General features: G+C 45.5%; 1 protein-coding gene across 2 annotated transcripts in view; it reads left to right on the top strand.

The window, feature by feature from the left end:
• LOC121537685 (1-phosphatidylinositol 4,5-bisphosphate phosphodiesterase eta-2-like) overlaps positions 1 to 17,957 on the top strand; it is a 169,809-nt gene that overhangs the window by 43,918 nt on the left and 107,934 nt on the right. The window contains exon 1 of one of the 2 annotated variants that reach the window (XM_041845282.2): positions 17,185 to 17,454. The exons of the other annotated variant lie outside the window; for it this stretch is intronic. Within the exon in view, the coding sequence (XP_041701216.2) occupies positions 17,412 to 17,454 (43 nt within the window). The 5' untranslated portion in view covers positions 17,185 to 17,411. Of the gene's footprint in view, positions 1 to 17,184; positions 17,455 to 17,957 lie in introns of those variants that run through there. 2 annotated transcript variants of the gene reach the window in all.

The following is a 17,957-nucleotide window of genomic DNA, read 5'->3' on the forward strand; positions in this document are numbered from 1 at the left end:
TTTCCCCCCGGAGTTAAGTTTGTATTAAATCATACAGATTCACGGGCCGTGAGCAGCCAGCCGGTCGGGAAGCACGGGGCATTTTGAGTGCGTTCTCTCAACGTTTCCCCAGCGTTACGTAACAACGCACATGTAACACATCTAGCTTTGAGCTGGCGAGGTGAAGTGAGAGAAATCGTTGCTGTTACTTTACCCCTTTCATTTACTTATGGACCGTGTGTGTGTGTGTGTGTGTGTGTGTGTGTGTGTGTGTGTGTGTGTGTGTGTGTGTGTGTGTGTGTGTGTGTGTGTGTGTGTGTGTGTGTGTCTATGGCCCATTATACAGACAGCAGAATCCCTTCCACGTTGTTGAACCCCATATTGGATTAACTCATGGATGTTTAGCATTGTATCTCTCTTGAGGAATGGTATGGGAATGGATGGGTATATGCACTTTGTATTTAGCCAAGGTCTGCTGGAGGTATGGGGTTAGCTGCTCCACTCTTGGGAGACAAAACGGGGAGAGAAGTTTAAGAAGTAAAGAAAGAGAGGAAAGGCTTAACCCTTTCATCGCCGGCATGTATTCCGTGCTTTAATATCAATACATGTATGGAAAACTCACCAATTGCGCTGAAAATGGGTGATCTGATAGTCCCGTCGATTCTGAACACGGCCCAATACGACTTTACGCTGTCCTTCATTCCTAACCTGCGTTTGGCTTGTTTGCGGAACAGGGAGCGCAGATTCTGGCTCTCGCCAATGGATGGCTGACCGCTGAGAGACGCGCGCTGTAGTCATCTCAGTGTGCCTTCCGGAATAAACCTGTTTGGCCAGTGGCTTTCCTGTTCATTTGGTGTTCCTCTTGAGAAGTCAGCTCCGGCGTCTCATCATTGAATAACGGACTGAGTATCTGCTGTGGGACGTGAAACATGGTGCCAAAAAAATCAACAAAGAAAACAGACCAGAAGAAAAGGTCTATGACAGCTGAACAAGCTGCTGCCAAGTTGTTTTCCTCTGAATCAGACATCAGACATATGGCATCAGACTTCAGACATCTCCGACATCTGGGTACAAAAACAGTCTTCTGTAATTAGTTTGCACAAACTGTTCTGTAAATAGTTATTGTGTGTTCAAAGTTGTGTTTTATGTTCATTTCGATTTTTAAAAAAAACGTAATTTATTTTATTTGCATTTATTTTTGAAAGAACAATCAATGTTTATTCAAACTAAAACAAATCTCAGAATCAACTTATTATCACTCTATTTCTCTCTCTTTCTTATCTGTGTAAAGACATAAATAAATGAGAACCTGTGCTGTCATCGTGGTAACTGTGGGGTCACAAAGGGGTCAGTCAACTGCTAGCAGCCAGCACTAGTCGTAGACTGACGCCTTGTGACCTCACAGCCACATCACAGACATGGGTCGGTAGCATTAGACAACAGGTGTTGTTTTATGGGTCGGTAGCATTAGACAACAGGTGTTGTTTTATGGGTCGGTAGCATTAGACAACAGGTGTTGTTTTATGGGTCGGTAGCATTAGACAACAGGTGTTGTTTTATGGGTCGGTAGCATTAGACAACAGGTGTTGTTTTATGGGTCGGTAGCATTAGACAACAGGTGTTGTTTTATGGGTCGGTAGCATTAGACAACAGGTGCTGTTTTATGGGTCGGTAGCATTAGACAACAGGTGTTGTTTTATGGGTCGGTAGCATTAGACAACAGGTGTTGTTTTATGGGTCGGTAGCATTAGACAACAGGTGCTGTTTTATGGGTCGGTAGCATTAGACAACAGGTGTAGTTTTATGGGTCGGTAGTATTAGACAACAGGTGTAGTTTTATGGGTCGGTAGTATTAGACAACAGGTGTTGTTTTATGGGTCGGTAGCATTAGACAACAGGTGTAGTTTTATGGGTCGGTAGTATTAGACAACAGGTGTAGTTTTATGGGTCGGTAGTATTAGACAACAGGTGTAGTTTTATGGGTCGGTAGCATTAGACAACAGGTGTAGTTTTATGGGTCGGTAGTATTAGACAACAGGTGTTGTTTTATGGGTCGGTAGTATTAGACAACAGGTGTAGTTTTATGGGTCGGTAGCATTAGACAACAGGTGTTGTTTTATGGGTCGGTAGTATTAGTATTATTATTATTATTTTATTATTATTATTATTAGACAACAGGTGTTGTTTTATGTATATTATAGTTGATTTTAGTCATTTTCGCCCCGGACATAGTGTCAATAATACTGTAATACACTCACATAGTTGTTGTCACAAACTCCTGACTTCACACTGTTGTCACAGACTAGTTCAATATTAGTTTACCTTACGTCAGATTGTCCCGGGAGTTTGACTGTTTGAATCCTTGCTGTTTGTATCTGCCCTGCAACCTGCCTTGACTGGAACTGAGAGGAGTAACACACAGCCTACATTGCTACAAAGTCGATGGGAGTACCGTTGAGGACAGTGGTGTCTCTCTATCACAGGTGAAGGATATTTTAAATGAACAAAAATAGTTCTACAAGCAGTTGTTACAACAACAAGAAAATAGCTTCAAGTGTTTTGTCCAAATACTGGTGGAGTCGACTAATAAAATAATGGACAGCCTGACCAGAGAGGTCCAGGACCTGAAGAACAGTTTGCAGTTCTCCCAGGATCAGCTTGATGAGTTTAAACAAGAGAACAGCAAGATGACAGCAATCTGTAAGTCATTCCAAATCAAATCAAATCAAATGTTATTGGCCACATGCGCCGAACACAACAGGTGCAGACATTACAGTGAAATGCTTACTTACAGCCCTTAACCAACAGTGCATTTATTTTTAATAAAAAAGTAAAATAAAACAACAACAAAAAAGTGTTGAGAAAAAAAGAGCAGAAGTAAAATAAAATAACAGTAGGGAGGCTATATATACAGGGGGATACCGGTGCAGAGTCAATGTGTGGGGGCACCGGCTAGTTGAGGTAGTTGAAGTGATATGTACATGTGGGTAGAGTTAATGTGACTATGCATAAATAATTAACAGAGTAGCAGCAGCGTAAAAAGATGGGGTGGGGGGGGGCAGTGCAAATAGTCCGGGTAGCCAGGATTAGCTGTTCAGGAGTCTTATGGCTTGGGGGTAGAAGCTGTTGAGAAGTCTTTTGGACCTAGACTTGGCACTCCGGTACCGCTTGCCGTGCGGTAGCAGAGAGAACAGTCTATGACTAGGGTGGCTGGAGTCTTTGACAATTTTGAGGGCCTTCCTCTGACACCGCCTGGTATAGAGGTCCTGGATGGCAGGAAGCTGGCAGATGTGTTGTTACCTACCCTTACCACCTGGGGGCGGCCCGTCAGGAAGTCCAGGATCCAGTTGCAGAGGGAGGTGTTTAGTCCCAGGATCCTTAGCTTAGTGATGAGCTTTGAGGGCACTATGGTGTTGAATGCTGAACTGTAGTCAATGAATAGCATTCTCACGTAGGTGTTCCTCTTGTCCAGGTGGGAAAGGGCAGTGTGGAGTGCAATAGAGATTGCATCATCTGTGGATCTGTTGGGGCGGTATGCAAATTGGAGTGGGTCTAGGGTTTCTGGGATAATGGTGTTGATGTGAGCCATGACCAGCCTTTCAAAGCACTTCATGGCTACAGACGTCAGTGTTACGGGTAGTCATTTAGGCAGGTTATCTTAGTGTCCTTGGGCACGAGGACAATGGTGGTCTGCTTGAAACATGTTGGTATTACAGACTCAGTCAGGGACATGTTGAAAATGTCAGTGAAGACACTTGCCAGTTGGTCAGCACATGCTCGGAGTACACGTCCTGGTAATCCGTCTGGCCCTGCGGCCTTGTGAATGTTGACCTGCTTAAAAGTCTTACTCACATCGGCTACGGAGAGCGTGATCACATAGTCATCCGGAACAGCTGGTGCTCTCATGCATGCTTCAGTGTTGCTTGCCTCGAAGCGAGCATAGAAGTGGTTTAGCTCGTCTGGTAGGCTTGTGTCACTGGGAAGCTCGTGGCTGTGCTTCCCTTTGTAGTCTGTAATAGTTTTCAAGCCCTGCCACATCCGACAAGCGTCAGAGCCGGTGTAGTACGATTCAATCTTAGTCCTGTATTGACTCTTTGCCTGTTTGATGGTTCGTTGGAGGGCATAGCGGGATTTCTTATAAGCGTCCGGGTTAGAGTCCCGCTCATTGAAAGCGGCAGCTCTACCCTTTTAACTCAGTGCGGATATTTCCTGTAATCCATGGCTTCTGGTTGGGGTATGTACGTACGGTCACTGTGGGGACGACATCATAGATGCACTTATTGATGAAGCCAGTGACTGATGTGGTGTACTCCTCAATGCTATCTGAAGAATCCCGGAACATGTTCCAGTCTGTGCTAGCAAAACAGTCCTGTAGCTTAGCATCTGCGTCATCTGACCACTTTTTTATTAACCGAGTCACTGGTGCTTCCTGCTTTAGTTTTAGCTTATAAGCAGGAATCAGAAGAATAGAGTTATGGTCAGATTTGCCAAATGGAGGGCGAGGGAGAGCTTTGTATGGGTCTCTGTGTGTGGAGTAAAGGTGGTCTAGAGTTTATTTTCCTCTGGTTGCACATTTAACATGCTGGTAGAAATTAGGTAGAACGGATTTAAGTTTCCCTGCATTAAAGTCCCCGGCCACTAGGAGCGCTGCCTCTGGATGAGCGTTTTCCTGTTGACTTATGGCCTTATACAGCTCATTCAGTGCAATCTTAATGCCAGCATTGGTTGGTGGTGGTAAATAGACAGCTATGAAAAATATAGATGAAAACTCTCTTGGTAAATAGTGTGGTCTACAGCTTATCATAAGATACTCTACCTCAGGCGAGCAAAACCTCGAGACTTCCTTTGAGAGAGGACATCAGTTCTGTATGTGAATTCATAATAACAATGACAGAGAAATCAGATTATCTCGTGGGACAATCAAGGCGGAACAACATGGTTGTGGACGAAATTGCTGTAACGATCCCGGCAGTCTGAGTCGGGTCCTGTCTGGTGACTAGTGTTTTGTTCGTAATCTCCAGTTTCCCGAGGGTTCGGGAACGCTCCGGGGAGCGCTCTTGATTTCCGCACCTGCATCCCATCAGCAATCTGCACACCTGGTCCTGATCATCACCCTTCTTAGGCTCTGGCCTAACATCCAGTTCCTGCCGGATCGTTAGCCATGAACATCTCTCACCCGGAACCTTCACCCAACCTCTGCCTGATGGTCGGCGGCTGCCGAGCCATTTCTGGACCTACCACTGCACCCTCAACAACCCATCCACGCCACCCGCTCTGTTCCCTGGATTATTCAGCCTCACTCGGGAGTCAATTAAATAAACACTCACCTTTGTCTCAAAGTACCTTGTCCTGGTCTGCTTCTGGGTTCTGGCTTAGTAAACTGTGACAATTGCAGAATCTCCACGAGACCTGGAGGGAGTCTGAGGACAAATTGAGGGAAAAGGTCACTGAGAAACTGAAGATGGACCACAGGAAGATTGAGGTGGAGCGCGCCCACAGTACTGGAAAATCCACCACTGGCACAGGTGACAGGCAGAGGCTGATAGTGGTGAAGTTCCTGAGGTTCAAGGTCAAGGTAGCTGTTATGGGAAGAGCCAAAAACTTGAAAGGAACGTACATCTTCCTCAACGAGGACTATCCTGAAGCTGTGCGACAGAAGAGGAAATAACTTATCCCAGCCATGGAAGCTGCCAGAGCACATGGGGACATTGCTTACATCCACTATGACAGGCTCATTGTCCACCCTTCCTCCCAAAAGCCTGGAAGGGATGAGAGAACCAAGCCTGTGGGTTCGTAGCTTCAGGCCCACAGCACACACACACACTTATTCACACCAACTGATAGATTTTTCTTCTCTTGCTTTGTTTGGTATTTTCCATATTATGTCTATCTCTGATAAGCTACCCAGGAAAGGGATAAAAATATCCCATATTAATATATGTTAGTGGGGGGCGTGGCCAATGGCACAGTTTTAGAGGGCCTCCTCTTGACCACACAGACAAAATGTTACTGTTTTAAAGCACATTTCCTGCAATTCTACACATTTTGCCATACAGAAGAGAGAACAGTTTACTGTTTTAAAGCTAGTTTCCTGCAATTCTACACATTTGTTATGGGGCAGAGATCTGAGTGACTCAAACATAAATTCAAAGGGGGCCCCATGCCATGATTTCATTGGAATTTCAGATTCTCCCTGGCCATCTCGTTTTTATTTTGGCGATTGTTAGTTCTCAAAGATGATCTTATTAAAAAAGATATTGCTCCTTTATCTTTTCTACATACATAATACACTATATATATATATACACAAAAGTATGTGGACACCCCCTTCAAATTAATGAATTTGTCTATTTCAGCCACACCCGTTGCTGACAGGTTTATAAAACCAAGCACACAGCCATGCAATCTCCATAGACAAACATTGTCAGTGAATGGCCTTACTGAAGAGCTCAGTGACTTGCAACATGACACCGTCATAGGATGCCACCTTTCTAACAAGTCAGTTCGTCAAATTTCTGCCCTGCAAGAGCTGCTCCGGTCAACTGTAAGTGTTTGACCAAATACAAAGCTATTTCTCTGTAAACAAATTATCAACAGACTTTCAGCATGCTTATAGAGAAGGGCACTCAACATGTACTGCATTGACACAAATGACTGAAGATTGGTTGAAAGAAATTGATAATGAGAAGATTGTGGGAGCTGTACTGTTAGATTTCAGTGCAGCCTTTGATATTACTGACCATAACCAGTTTTTGAGAAAACGTATGTGTTATGGCTTTTCAACCTCTGCCATATTGTGGATTCAGAGCTATCTATCTAATGTAACTCAGAGGGGTTTGTTTAATGGAAGCTTCTCTAATGTTAAACATATAAAGTGTGGTGTACCGCAGGGCAGATCTCTTGGCCCTCTAATGTTTTCTATTTTTACCAATGACTTGCCATGGATGCTGATGATTCAACCATATACGCGTCAGCAACCACGGCTAGTGAAAGCACTGCAACCCTAAACAAAGAGTTGCAGTCAGTTTTAGAATGGGTGGCCAGTAATAAACTGGTCCTGAACATCTCGAAAATTGTATTTGGTACAAATCATTCCCTAAGTTCTAGACCTGAGCTGAATCTGGTAATGAATGGTGTGACTGTTGAGCAAGTTGAGGAGACTATATTACTTGGTGTGTTACGTTAGATTGTAAACTGTCATGGTCAAAACATAATGATTCAATGGTTGTAAAGACGGGGAGAGGTCTGTCCGTGAAACCACAGTCCACCAAGCAAGTCCTGTAGGCTCTAGTTTTATCTTATCTCTGATTATTGTCCAGTCATGTGGTCAAGGGCTTCAAAGAAGGACCTAGTTAAGCTGCAGCTGGTCCAGAACAGAGTGGCACGTTTTGCTCTTCATTGTAATAAGATATCAATACTATACAGTCTCCCTTGGCTAAGAGTTGAGGAAAGACTGACTGTGTCACATCTTGTTTTTTATAAGATTAATGTGTTGGAAATTCTTTGCATAGTCAACTTACATACAGCACTGACACACACACTTACCCCACCAGAATTGCCACCAGGGGTCTTTTCACAGTCCCCAGGTCAATCAATCAAACTCATGAATGCAATTGTTTATGTCAAATAGTTGTATGATCTACTTGTAGCCCTGGTTGACCTGAAAATAAAAATATATGACACTACAATATGAGCCAAAACATTCGTGCTTCCCATGTATGTACAGTGGGGAGAACAAGTATTTGATACACTGCCGATTTTGCAGGTTTTCCTACTTACAAAGCATGTAGAGGTCTGTAATTTTTATCATAGGTACACTTCAACTGTGAGAGACGGAATCTAAAACAAAAATCCAGAAAATCACATTGTATGATTTTTAAGTAATTAATTAGCATTTTATTGCATGACATAAGTATTTGATCACCTACCAACCAGTAAGAATTCCGGCTCTCACAGACCTGTTAGTTTTTCTTTAAGAGGCCCTCCTGTTCTCCACTCATTACCTGTATTAACTGCACCTGTTTGAACTCGTTACCTGTATAAAAGACACCTGTCCACACACTCAATCAAACAGACTCCAACCTCTCCACAATGGCCAAGACCAGAGCGCTGTGTAAGGACATCAGGGTTAAAATTGTAGACCTGCACAAGGCTGGGATGGGCTACAGGACAATAGGCAAGCAGCTTGGTGAGAAGGCAACAACTGTTGGCGCAATTATTAGAAAATGGAAGAAGTTCAAGATGACGGTCAATCACCCTTGGTCTGGGGCTCCATGCAAGATCTCACCTCGTCGGGCATCAAGGATCATGAGGAAGGTGAGGGATCAGCCCAGAACTACACGGCAGGACCTGGTCAATGACCTGAAGAGAGCTGGGACCACAGTCTCAAAGAAAACCATTAGTAACACACTACGCCGTCATGGATTAAAATCCTGCAGCGCACGCAAGGTCCCCCTGCTCAAGCCAGCGCATGTCCAGGCCCGTCTGAAGTTAGCCAATGACCATCTGGATGATCCAGAGGAGGAATGGGAGAATGTCATGTGGTCTGATGAGACAAAAATAGAGCTTTTTGGTCTAAACTCCACTAGCCGTGTTTGGAGGAAGAAGAAGGATGAGTACAACCCCAAGAACACCATCCCAACCGTGAAGCATGGAGGTGGAAAAATCATTATTTGGGGATGCTTTTCTGCAAAGGGGACAGGACGACTGCACCGTATTGAGGGGAGGATGGAAGGGGCCATGTATCACGAGATCTTGGCCAACAACCTCCTTCCCTCAGTAAGAGCATTGAAGATGGGTCGTGGCTGGGTCTTCCAGCATGACAACGACCCGAAACACACAGCCAGGGCAACTAAGGAGTGGCTCCGTAAGAAGCATCTCAAGGTCCTGGAGTGGCCTAGCCAGTCTCCAGACCTGAACCCAATAGAAAATCTTTGGAGGGAGCTGAAAGTCCGTATTGCCCAGCGGCAGCCCCGAAACCTGAAGGATCTGGAGAAGGTCTGTATGGAGGAGTGGGCCAAAATCCCTGCTGCAGTGTGTGCAAACCTGGTCAAGACCTACAGGAAACGTATGATCTCTGTAATTGCAAACAAAGGTTTCTGTACCAAATATTAAGTTCTGCTTTTCTGATGTATCAAATACTTATGTCATGCAATAAAAAGCAAATTAATTACTTAAAAATCATACAATGTGATTTTCTGGATTTTTGGGGCTGTCGCTGGGCAATACAGACTTTCAGTTCCCTCCAAAGATTTTCTATTGGGTTCAGGTCTGGAGACTGGCTAGGCCACTCCAGGACCTTGAGATGCTTCTTGCGGAGCCACTCCTTAGTTAACCTGGCTGTGTGTTTCGGGTCGTTGTCATGCTGGAAGACCCAGCCACGACCCAACTTCAATGCTCTTACTGAGGGAATGAGGTTGTTGGCCAAGATCTCGCGATACATGGCCCCATCCATCCTCCCCTCAATACGGTGCAGTCGTCCTGTCCCCTTTGCAGAAAAGCATCCCCAAAGAATGATGTTTCCACCTCCATGCTTCACGATTGGGATGGTGTTCTTGGGGTTGTACTCATCTTTCTTCTTCCTCCAAACACGGCGAGTGGAGTTTAGACCAAAAAGCTCTATTTTTGTCTCATCAGACCACATGACCTTCTCCCATTCCTCCTCTGGATCATCCAGATGGTCATTGGCAAACTTCAGACGGGCCTGGACATGCGCTGGCTTGAGCAGGGGGACCTTGCGTGCGTTGCAGGATTTTAATCCATGACGGCGTAGTGTGTTACTAATGGTTTTCTTTGAGACTGTGGTCCCAGCTTTCTTCAGGTCATTAACTAGGTCCTGCCGTGTAGTTCTGGGCTGATCCTTCACCTTCCTCATGATCATTGATGCCCCACGAGGTGAGATCTTGCATGGAGCCCCAGACTGAGGTTGATTGACCGTCATCTTGAACTTCTTCCATTTTCTAATAATTGCGCCAACAGTTGTTGCCTTCTCACCAAGCTGCTTGCCTATTGTCCTGTAGCCCATCCCAGCCTTGTGCAGGTCTACAATTTTATCCCTGATGTCCTTACACAGCTCTCTGGTCTTGGCCATTGTGGAGAGGTTGGAGTCTGTTTGATTGAGTGTGTGGACAGGTGTCTTTTATACAGGTAACGAGTTCAAACAGGTGCAGTTAATACAGGTAATGAGTGGAGAACAGGAGGGCCTCTTAAAGAAAAACTAACAGGTCTGTGAGAGCCGGAATTCTTACTGGTTGATAGGTGATCAAATACTTATGTCATGCAATAGAATGCAAATTAATTACTTAAAAATCATACAATGTGATTTTCTGGATTTTTGTTTTAGATTCCGTCTCTCACAGTTGAAGTGTACCTATGATAAAAATTACAGACCTCTACATGCTTTGTAAGTAGGAAAACCTGCAAAATCGGCAGTGTATCAAATACTTGTTCTCCCCACTGTAAATGCAAGTAGTGAAAAAACGCTGATTTTCCAAAAGGAAAGATGAAGCGAAAGCACTTTTCTATGTGTGTGTGTGGATGGGGGAGATCATCCTTTAATATCCCCCCCATTATTCCTGCCTTCCCTCTGTTTCTCTCTCCAGAGTCTCTCATATAAATAATTTCAGCAGCTGTAAGGAGATATTTATGGATGTGTTCCACTGTGTGTCTGGATGTGGCTCAGGGTTGGGATAACCAGGAGGATAGAGAAAACCCAGGAGGATATAGAAAACCCAGGAGGATAGAGAAAACCCAGGAGGATAGAGAAAACCCAGGAGGATAGAGAAAACCCAGGAGGATAGAGAAAACCCAGGAGGATAGAGAAAACCCAGTGTTTTCTTAATGAGCTTCTGACCATTAAGAGACATGACCAGAATCCTCTACTGGTCTAGTCTCAGGGAGGAGAGAGGGGTATTCTGACACACACACACACACACACACTACTCATAATTTAGTTACAAAACATTAAGTGTTATACGAACTGTCCTCTCTATCGGATATATTTGTGTGTGTGTGTGTGTGTGTGTGTGTGTGTGTGTGTGTGTGAGTGAGTGAGTGAGTGAGAGAGTGAGAGAGAGAGAGAGAGAGAGAGAGAGAGAGAGAGAGAGAGAGAGAGAGAGAGAGAGAGAGAGAGAGAGAGAGAGAGAGAGAGAGAGAGAGAGAGAGAGAGAGAGAGAGAGAGAGAGAGAGAGAGAGAGAGAGAGAGAGAGAGAGAGAGAGAGAGAGAGAGAGAGAGAGAGAGAGAGAGAGAGAGAGAGAGAGAGAGAGAGAGAGAGAGAGAGAGAGAGAGAGAGAGAGAGAGAGAGAGAGAGAGAGAGGGACAGACAGACAGACAGACAGACAGACAGACAGACAGACAGACAGACAGACAGACAGACAGACAGACAGACAGACAGACAGAGAGATTAGGACTGAGAATCCTCACCTCGTCTCTGATATTAATACTCCCTCCATTGATGTGAATAGAAATGCAAATTGCATTCAAGTGTCATGTCAGGTAGAAATCATTGCGTTTTAGGGCTGGTGAATGATCTTCTTAACAATACTGTCTTGAGAAACGTCAAAGCATATTACATTTTGTTTGGGATTGCAAAAAGTCACATGTGAAAGCAGACTGTATTTTACTATCGTGGTCCTCTGTAGCTCAGCTGGTAGAGCATGGCGCTTGTAACGCCAAGGTAGTGGGTTCGATCCCCGGGACCACCCATACGTAAAAATGTATACACGCATGACTGTAAGTCGCTTTGGATAAAAGCGTCTGCTAAATGGCATATTATTATATTATTATATTATACTATTAACATTTTCATCAACTGAGTGGGCTTCTGCTTTATGGCCCTAACTTTGACTGAATTATATATTTTAAATCTCTGTTTACATGATTATGTCTATTATGCCTAAACTGTATACAGTCAAGCAACAACATATTTACCAAACACTGTATTTTAAAATGACTATAAACTTTCGCTAAGCCACCATATGCTATGAGCATGGCTGTCGATCTTCTCCATTTCCAAATGGCTGTTTTAGTTGGCACAGCAGATGCTACCTATACGTTGCTGTTGTCTGTCACAACGTATTGTCTGTTGAAAAACGGACTGTCAAAGTCTAGCCAAGTCAGGCAGGAAATTATTCTGACAGCTTGATTCTCTCAGCAGTTGCCTTTATTCTACAGTATATCCCACAGTGGTAGTGAGAGGGGCAGTCCTATTCCAGTAGAGAGATAGAAGTGGAGACTTGGGACTTGTTCAATCAAGAGAACAGATAACACGTCACAGTTGACTAGCAGCCATTTCCAGCCCTTTTCTCGTAAACCAGACTAAGGTGTTTTTCAGGTTGACAATGTTTTTTTCCCCAGTGTTTTCACATCACACAAAAAAGGCAAACCTGGCTTCAATCATCTCAATGTTTCGATACAGCGGCCACACAACGACTTTTAGAACCGCCAGCACCTACCGGGCGTATAAAGCGGGGTGATGTTTTCGTCGATCCACCGTGTTATCTGCACTTTCCGAGCCACCCTGTCCGCAGTTTCTTATCAGCTGAGGTACTGTGGCTTTTGTCACATCACATTGCTGGGATCTGGTTAGGGAGGTATCGACCACTCTGTGTCCAATAACCAGCCTTGTTGTTATGTCCAGATAACTTCAAACCTCACCAGTGAGAACAACACTCTAGAGATAAAGACACATGTAGTTCCTCTACTCCTTAAACAAAGTGACTGAGCTGACCTGAGCTTGACCCGGATGTCATTTGAAGTCGGGTGAGTGGGAGAGGTCAGGTCACGGCAAGACAGTTCTTCTGACCAGCAATCTCTATCGCCACACCTGGCCAGAGCAGAGCCGAAAACCATGAATGATTCATCATAAACAGAGACCTCAAAGGGGATATCGCTCTTGATGTGGAATAAAAGTGTGAGAGATGTGGCTACGGCTGATGCTGCCTGAGCTGAGCCTTGCAGGGTGCCAGCAGAGATAGGGTTAACAGGGATAGGGTTAACAGGGTTAACAGGGTTAACAGGGATAGGGTTAACAGGGATAGGGTTAACAGGGTTAACAGGGTTAACAGGGATAGGGTTAACAGGGATAGGGTTAACAGGGTTAATAGGGTTAACAGGGATAGGGTTAACAGGGATAGGGTTAACAGGGTTAACAGGGTTAACAGGGATAGGGTTAACAGGGATAGGGTTAACAGGGTTAACAGGGTTAACAGGGATAGGGTTAACAGGGATAGAGTTAACAGGGATAGGGTTAACAGGGATAGAGTTAACAGGGATAGAGTTAACAGGGATAGAGTTAACAGGGATAGGGTTAACAGGGATAGAGTTAACAGGGATAGAGTTAACAGGGATAGAGTTAACAGGGATAGGGTTAACAGGGATAGAGTTAACAGGGATAGGGTTAACAGGGATAGAGTTAACAGGGATAGAGTTAACAGGGATAGAGTTAACAGGGATAGGGTTAACAGGGATAGGGTTAACAGGGATAGAGTTAACAGGGATAGAGTTAACAGGGATAGGGTTAACAGGGATAGTGTTAACAGGGATAGGGTTAACAGGGATAGGGTTAACAGGGATAGAGTTAACAGGGTTAACAGGGATAGGGTTAACAGGGTTAACAGGGATAGGGTTAACAGGGATAGGGTTAACAGGGATAGGGTTAACAGGGATAGAGTTAACAGGGATAGGGTTAACAGGGATAGTGTTAACAGGGATAGGGTTAACAGGGATAGGGTTAACAGGGATAGAGTTAACAGGGATAGGGTTAACAGGGATAGAGTTAACAGGGATAGAGTTAACAGGGATAGGGTTAACAGGGATAGGGTTAACAGGGATAGAGTTAACAGGGATAGGGTTAACAGGGATAGGGTTAACAGGGATAGGGTTAACAGGGATAGGGTTAACAGGGATAGGGTTAACAGGGATAGGGTTAACAGGGATAGTGTTAACAGGGATAGGGTTAACAGGGTTAACAGGGTTAACAGGGATAGGGTTAACAGGGATAGAGTTAACAGGGATAGGGTTAACAGGGATAGGGTTAACAGGGATAGGGTTAACAGGGATAGGGTTAACAGGGTTAACAGGGTTAACAGGGATAGGGTTAACAGGGATAGGGTTAACAGGGATAGGGTTAACAGGGATAGGGTTAACAGGGTTAACAGGGATAGGGTTAACAGGGTTAACAGGGATAGGGTTAACAGGGATAGGGTTAACAGGGATAGGGTTAACAGGGTTAACAGGGATAGGGTTAACAGGGATAGGGTTAACAGGGTTAACAGGGTTAACAGGGATAGAGTTAACAGGGATAGTGTTAACAGGGATAGAGTTAACAGGGATAGGGTTAACAGGGATAGGGTTAACAGGGATAGGGTTAACAGGGTTAACAGGGATAGGGTTAACAGGGTTAACAGGGATAGTGTTAACAGGGATAGGGTTAACAGGGTTAACAGGGTTAACAGGGATAGGGTTAACAGGGATAGGGTTAACAGGGATAGAGTTAACAGGGATAGTGTTAACAGGGATAGGGTTAACAGGGTTAACAGGGTTAACAGGGATAGTGTTAACAGGGATAGGGTTAACAGGGATAGAGTTAACAGGGATAGGGTTAACAGGGATAGGGTTAACAGGGATAGTGTTAACAGGGATAGGGTTAACAGGGTTAACAGGGTTAACAGGGATAGGGTTAACAGGGATAGGGTTAACAGGGATAGGGTTAACAGGGATAGGGTTAACAGGGATAGTGTTAACAGGGATAGTGTTAACAGGGATAGGGTTAACAGGGATAGGGTTAACAGGGATAGGGTTAACAGGGTTAACAGGGATAGGGTTAACAGGGTTAACAGGGATAGGGTTAACAGGGATAGTGTTAACAGGGATAGTGTTAACAGGGTTAACAGGGATAGGGTTAACAGGGATAGGGTTAACAGGGTTAACAGGGATAGGGTTAACAGGGATAGGGTTAACAGGGATAGGGTTAACAGGGTTAACAGGGTTAACAGGGTTAGGGTTAACAGGGATAGGGTTAACAGGGATAGGGTTAACAGGGATAGGGTTAACAGGGATAGGGTTAACAGGGATAGTGTTAACAGGGATAGGGTTAACAGGGATAGGGTTAACAGGGATAGGGTTAACAGGGATAGTGTTAACAGGGATAGGGTTAACAGGGATAGTGTTAACAGGGATAAGGTTAACAGGGATAGGGTTAACAGGGATAGTGTAAACAGGGATAGTGTTAACAGGGATAGGGTTAACAGGGATAGGGTTAACAGGGTTAACAGGGACAAGCTATAGTAAGACAAGGTAGACAGATTTCAGACAGGACAAACATTGCATTGACGTCAGAGTCTGAGCATGTTCCACCGCTTGTCCACTCATTACAGACCAAAGGGTCGGAGCATGTTCCACCGCTTGTCCATTCATTACAGACCAAAGGGTCGGAGCATGTTCCACCGCTTGTCCACTCATTACAGACCAAAGGGTCGGAGCATGTTCCACCGCTTGTCCATTCATTACAGACCAAAGGGTCGGAGCATGTTCCACCGCTTGTCCACTCATTACAGACCAAAGGGTCGGAGCATGTTCCAATACATAGTTTATCCACAAATTATATATAGCCAATTTCTCATGGTATTATCAGAATTGACCTATTTGAAGCAACATTTGTACATTTTATGTATATTTGGAGACATTATATACAACCCACAGTAGTGTAGTAGAGCAATGCCCTGTCCAACACAGGGTGAGGAGTATTAGTGGAGTAGAGCAGTGCCCTGTCCAACCCAGGGTGAGGGGTATTAGTGTAGTAGAGCAGTGCCCTGTCCAACCCAGGGTGAGGGGTATTAGTGTAGTAGAGCAGTGCCCTGTCCAACCCAGGGTGAGGGGTATTAGTGGAGTAGAGCAGTGCCCTGTCCAACCCAGGGTGAGGGGTATTAGTGTAGTAGAGCAGTGCCCTGTCCAACCCAGGGTGAGGGGTATTAGTGAAGTAGAGCAGTGCCCTGTCCAACCCAGGGTGAGGGGTATTAGTGTAGTAGAGCAGTGCCCTGTCCAACCCAGGGTGAGGGGTATTAGTGGAGTAGAGCAGTGCCCTGTCCAACCCAGGGTGAGGGGTATTAGTGTAGTAGAGCAGTGCCCTGTCCAACCCAGGGTGAGGGGTATTAGTGCAGTAGAGCAGTGCCCTGTCCAACCCAGGGTGAGGGGTATTAGTGCAGTAGTCCCTGCCCTCCTCCTGCACCCAAACTCCTTGGAAGAGGACACCGCCACCCCTTCTCATCCTCTGCTCCCCCCTCTCTCTATTTCTCTTTCCCTCTGCCTACCCCACGCCACAGTCGTGGGACGCACCCATCCACACTCCTCTCTCCCTCTCTCTCTCAGCAGCTCGACCCTGAATAATACGTGTGCCAGAACTCACTCCACTCCTGCTGCAAATCCCAGACACCTCGTGCCTCTCTCTCTGTATGTCTTCCTCTTGCTCCTCCCCCTCTATTTCTCTCCCTCTCGTTCTTCCTTTTTCTCTTTCTTGCTCTTGTTCTGTCTCTCTCCCTCCTCCCCTCCCCCTCTCTCTCTCTCTCTCTCTCTCCCCCCTCCCCTCCCTCTCTCTCTCTCTATAGCTCCTCTTCTCCAAGGTGATCTGTGAGCCGAGCGAAGGCTCTCGAGTGCTGTGAGAGGCTGACTGCTCTGAGCACACTCCCCAGGCTCTCCGGGCGTTCCTCGCTCCCCCCCGCCAGAACAATACAGAAACTACACCATAAGACACACCATACCACAGCGTCTCAGTTGCAACCTGCCTGGTTGACTGCTTGACAAGTTTTCTGAGATAGAGAGAGAGAGAGAGAGAGAGAGAGAGAGAGAGAGAGAGGGAAGACAGAGAGAGAGAGAGAGAGAGAGAGGGAAGACAAAGAGAGAGAGAGAGAGAGAGAGAGAGAGAGAGAGAGAGAGAGAGAGAGAGAGAGAGAGAGAGAGAGAGAGAGAGAGAGAGAGAGGGAAGACAGAGAGAGAGAGAGAGAGAGAGAGAGGGAAGACAGAGAGAGAGAGAGAGAGAGAGAGAGAGAGAGAGAGAGACAGGAGAGAGAGAGAGAGAGAGAGAGAGAGAGAGAGAGAGAGAGAGAGAGAGAGAGAGACAGAGAGAGAGAGAGAGAGAGAGAGACAGAGAGAGAGAGAGAGAGAGAGAGAGACAGAGAGAGAGAGAGAGAGAGAGAGAGAGGGAAGACAGAGAGAGAGAGAGAGAGAGAGAGAGAGAGAGAGAGAGAGAGATCAAGGGATAGAGGGTACTTTGCCTCAGCTTTCTCACCTCTCTGATGACACCCATGAGACACAGCTTTCCTCTGTCCTCCTCCTGCCTGAGATCAGCAGCCCCCCTGATGGCAGTCCAGGAGAACCCAGCCCCTCTGTCTCGGTTTTAGCAGAACAATGGAGCCTGTTCTTCAGGGGGTAATACATCATGGACAATGCCGGCAATATCCGAAGCCTCAGCCAGGAGAAAGGTAAGAGGAGACAAGTAGGCCAACGCGCGGCGAGAAGTTGCTCGTGGTTTGGAGGAGGGGTGGGCGGACAAAGCAGAGAGGAGTTCAATCGTTTGTCCAATTCTCCCTCTTTCTCCCTCTCTCTTTCTCTCTGCTTATGACAATTCAGACAGAATCCATAGATGTTCTGTTATTAATCACCTTTCCTGTTATTTGTTTATTTGCTTATGCTCACTTTCTCTCATTGTTGGAAGACAATGAGACACTCTTTTTTTACACGGCTGCACTCATATGAATATCTGTGTGCATGCGCTCCGTTTGGGAAACCACCGGATAAATCTTTTAAATGGTTCTATGCTGAAAATAGCAGGTGCATTTCATATTGATTGCCTCAGAGGACCGTAATCTCTCTTGGCCACAGTACGGTTTCTCTTCTGGATGCGCTGGCAGGCTAGGATACTTTATGAGATGGAGATAGGATGAGAGGTGAGGACTGGGGATTTGGGACAGATTTGAGAGTGCTC

Source organism: Coregonus clupeaformis, chromosome 24, assembly GCF_020615455.1.
Source record: "Coregonus clupeaformis isolate EN_2021a chromosome 24, ASM2061545v1, whole genome shotgun sequence".
Taxonomy (NCBI): domain Eukaryota; kingdom Metazoa; phylum Chordata; class Actinopteri; order Salmoniformes; family Salmonidae; genus Coregonus; species Coregonus clupeaformis.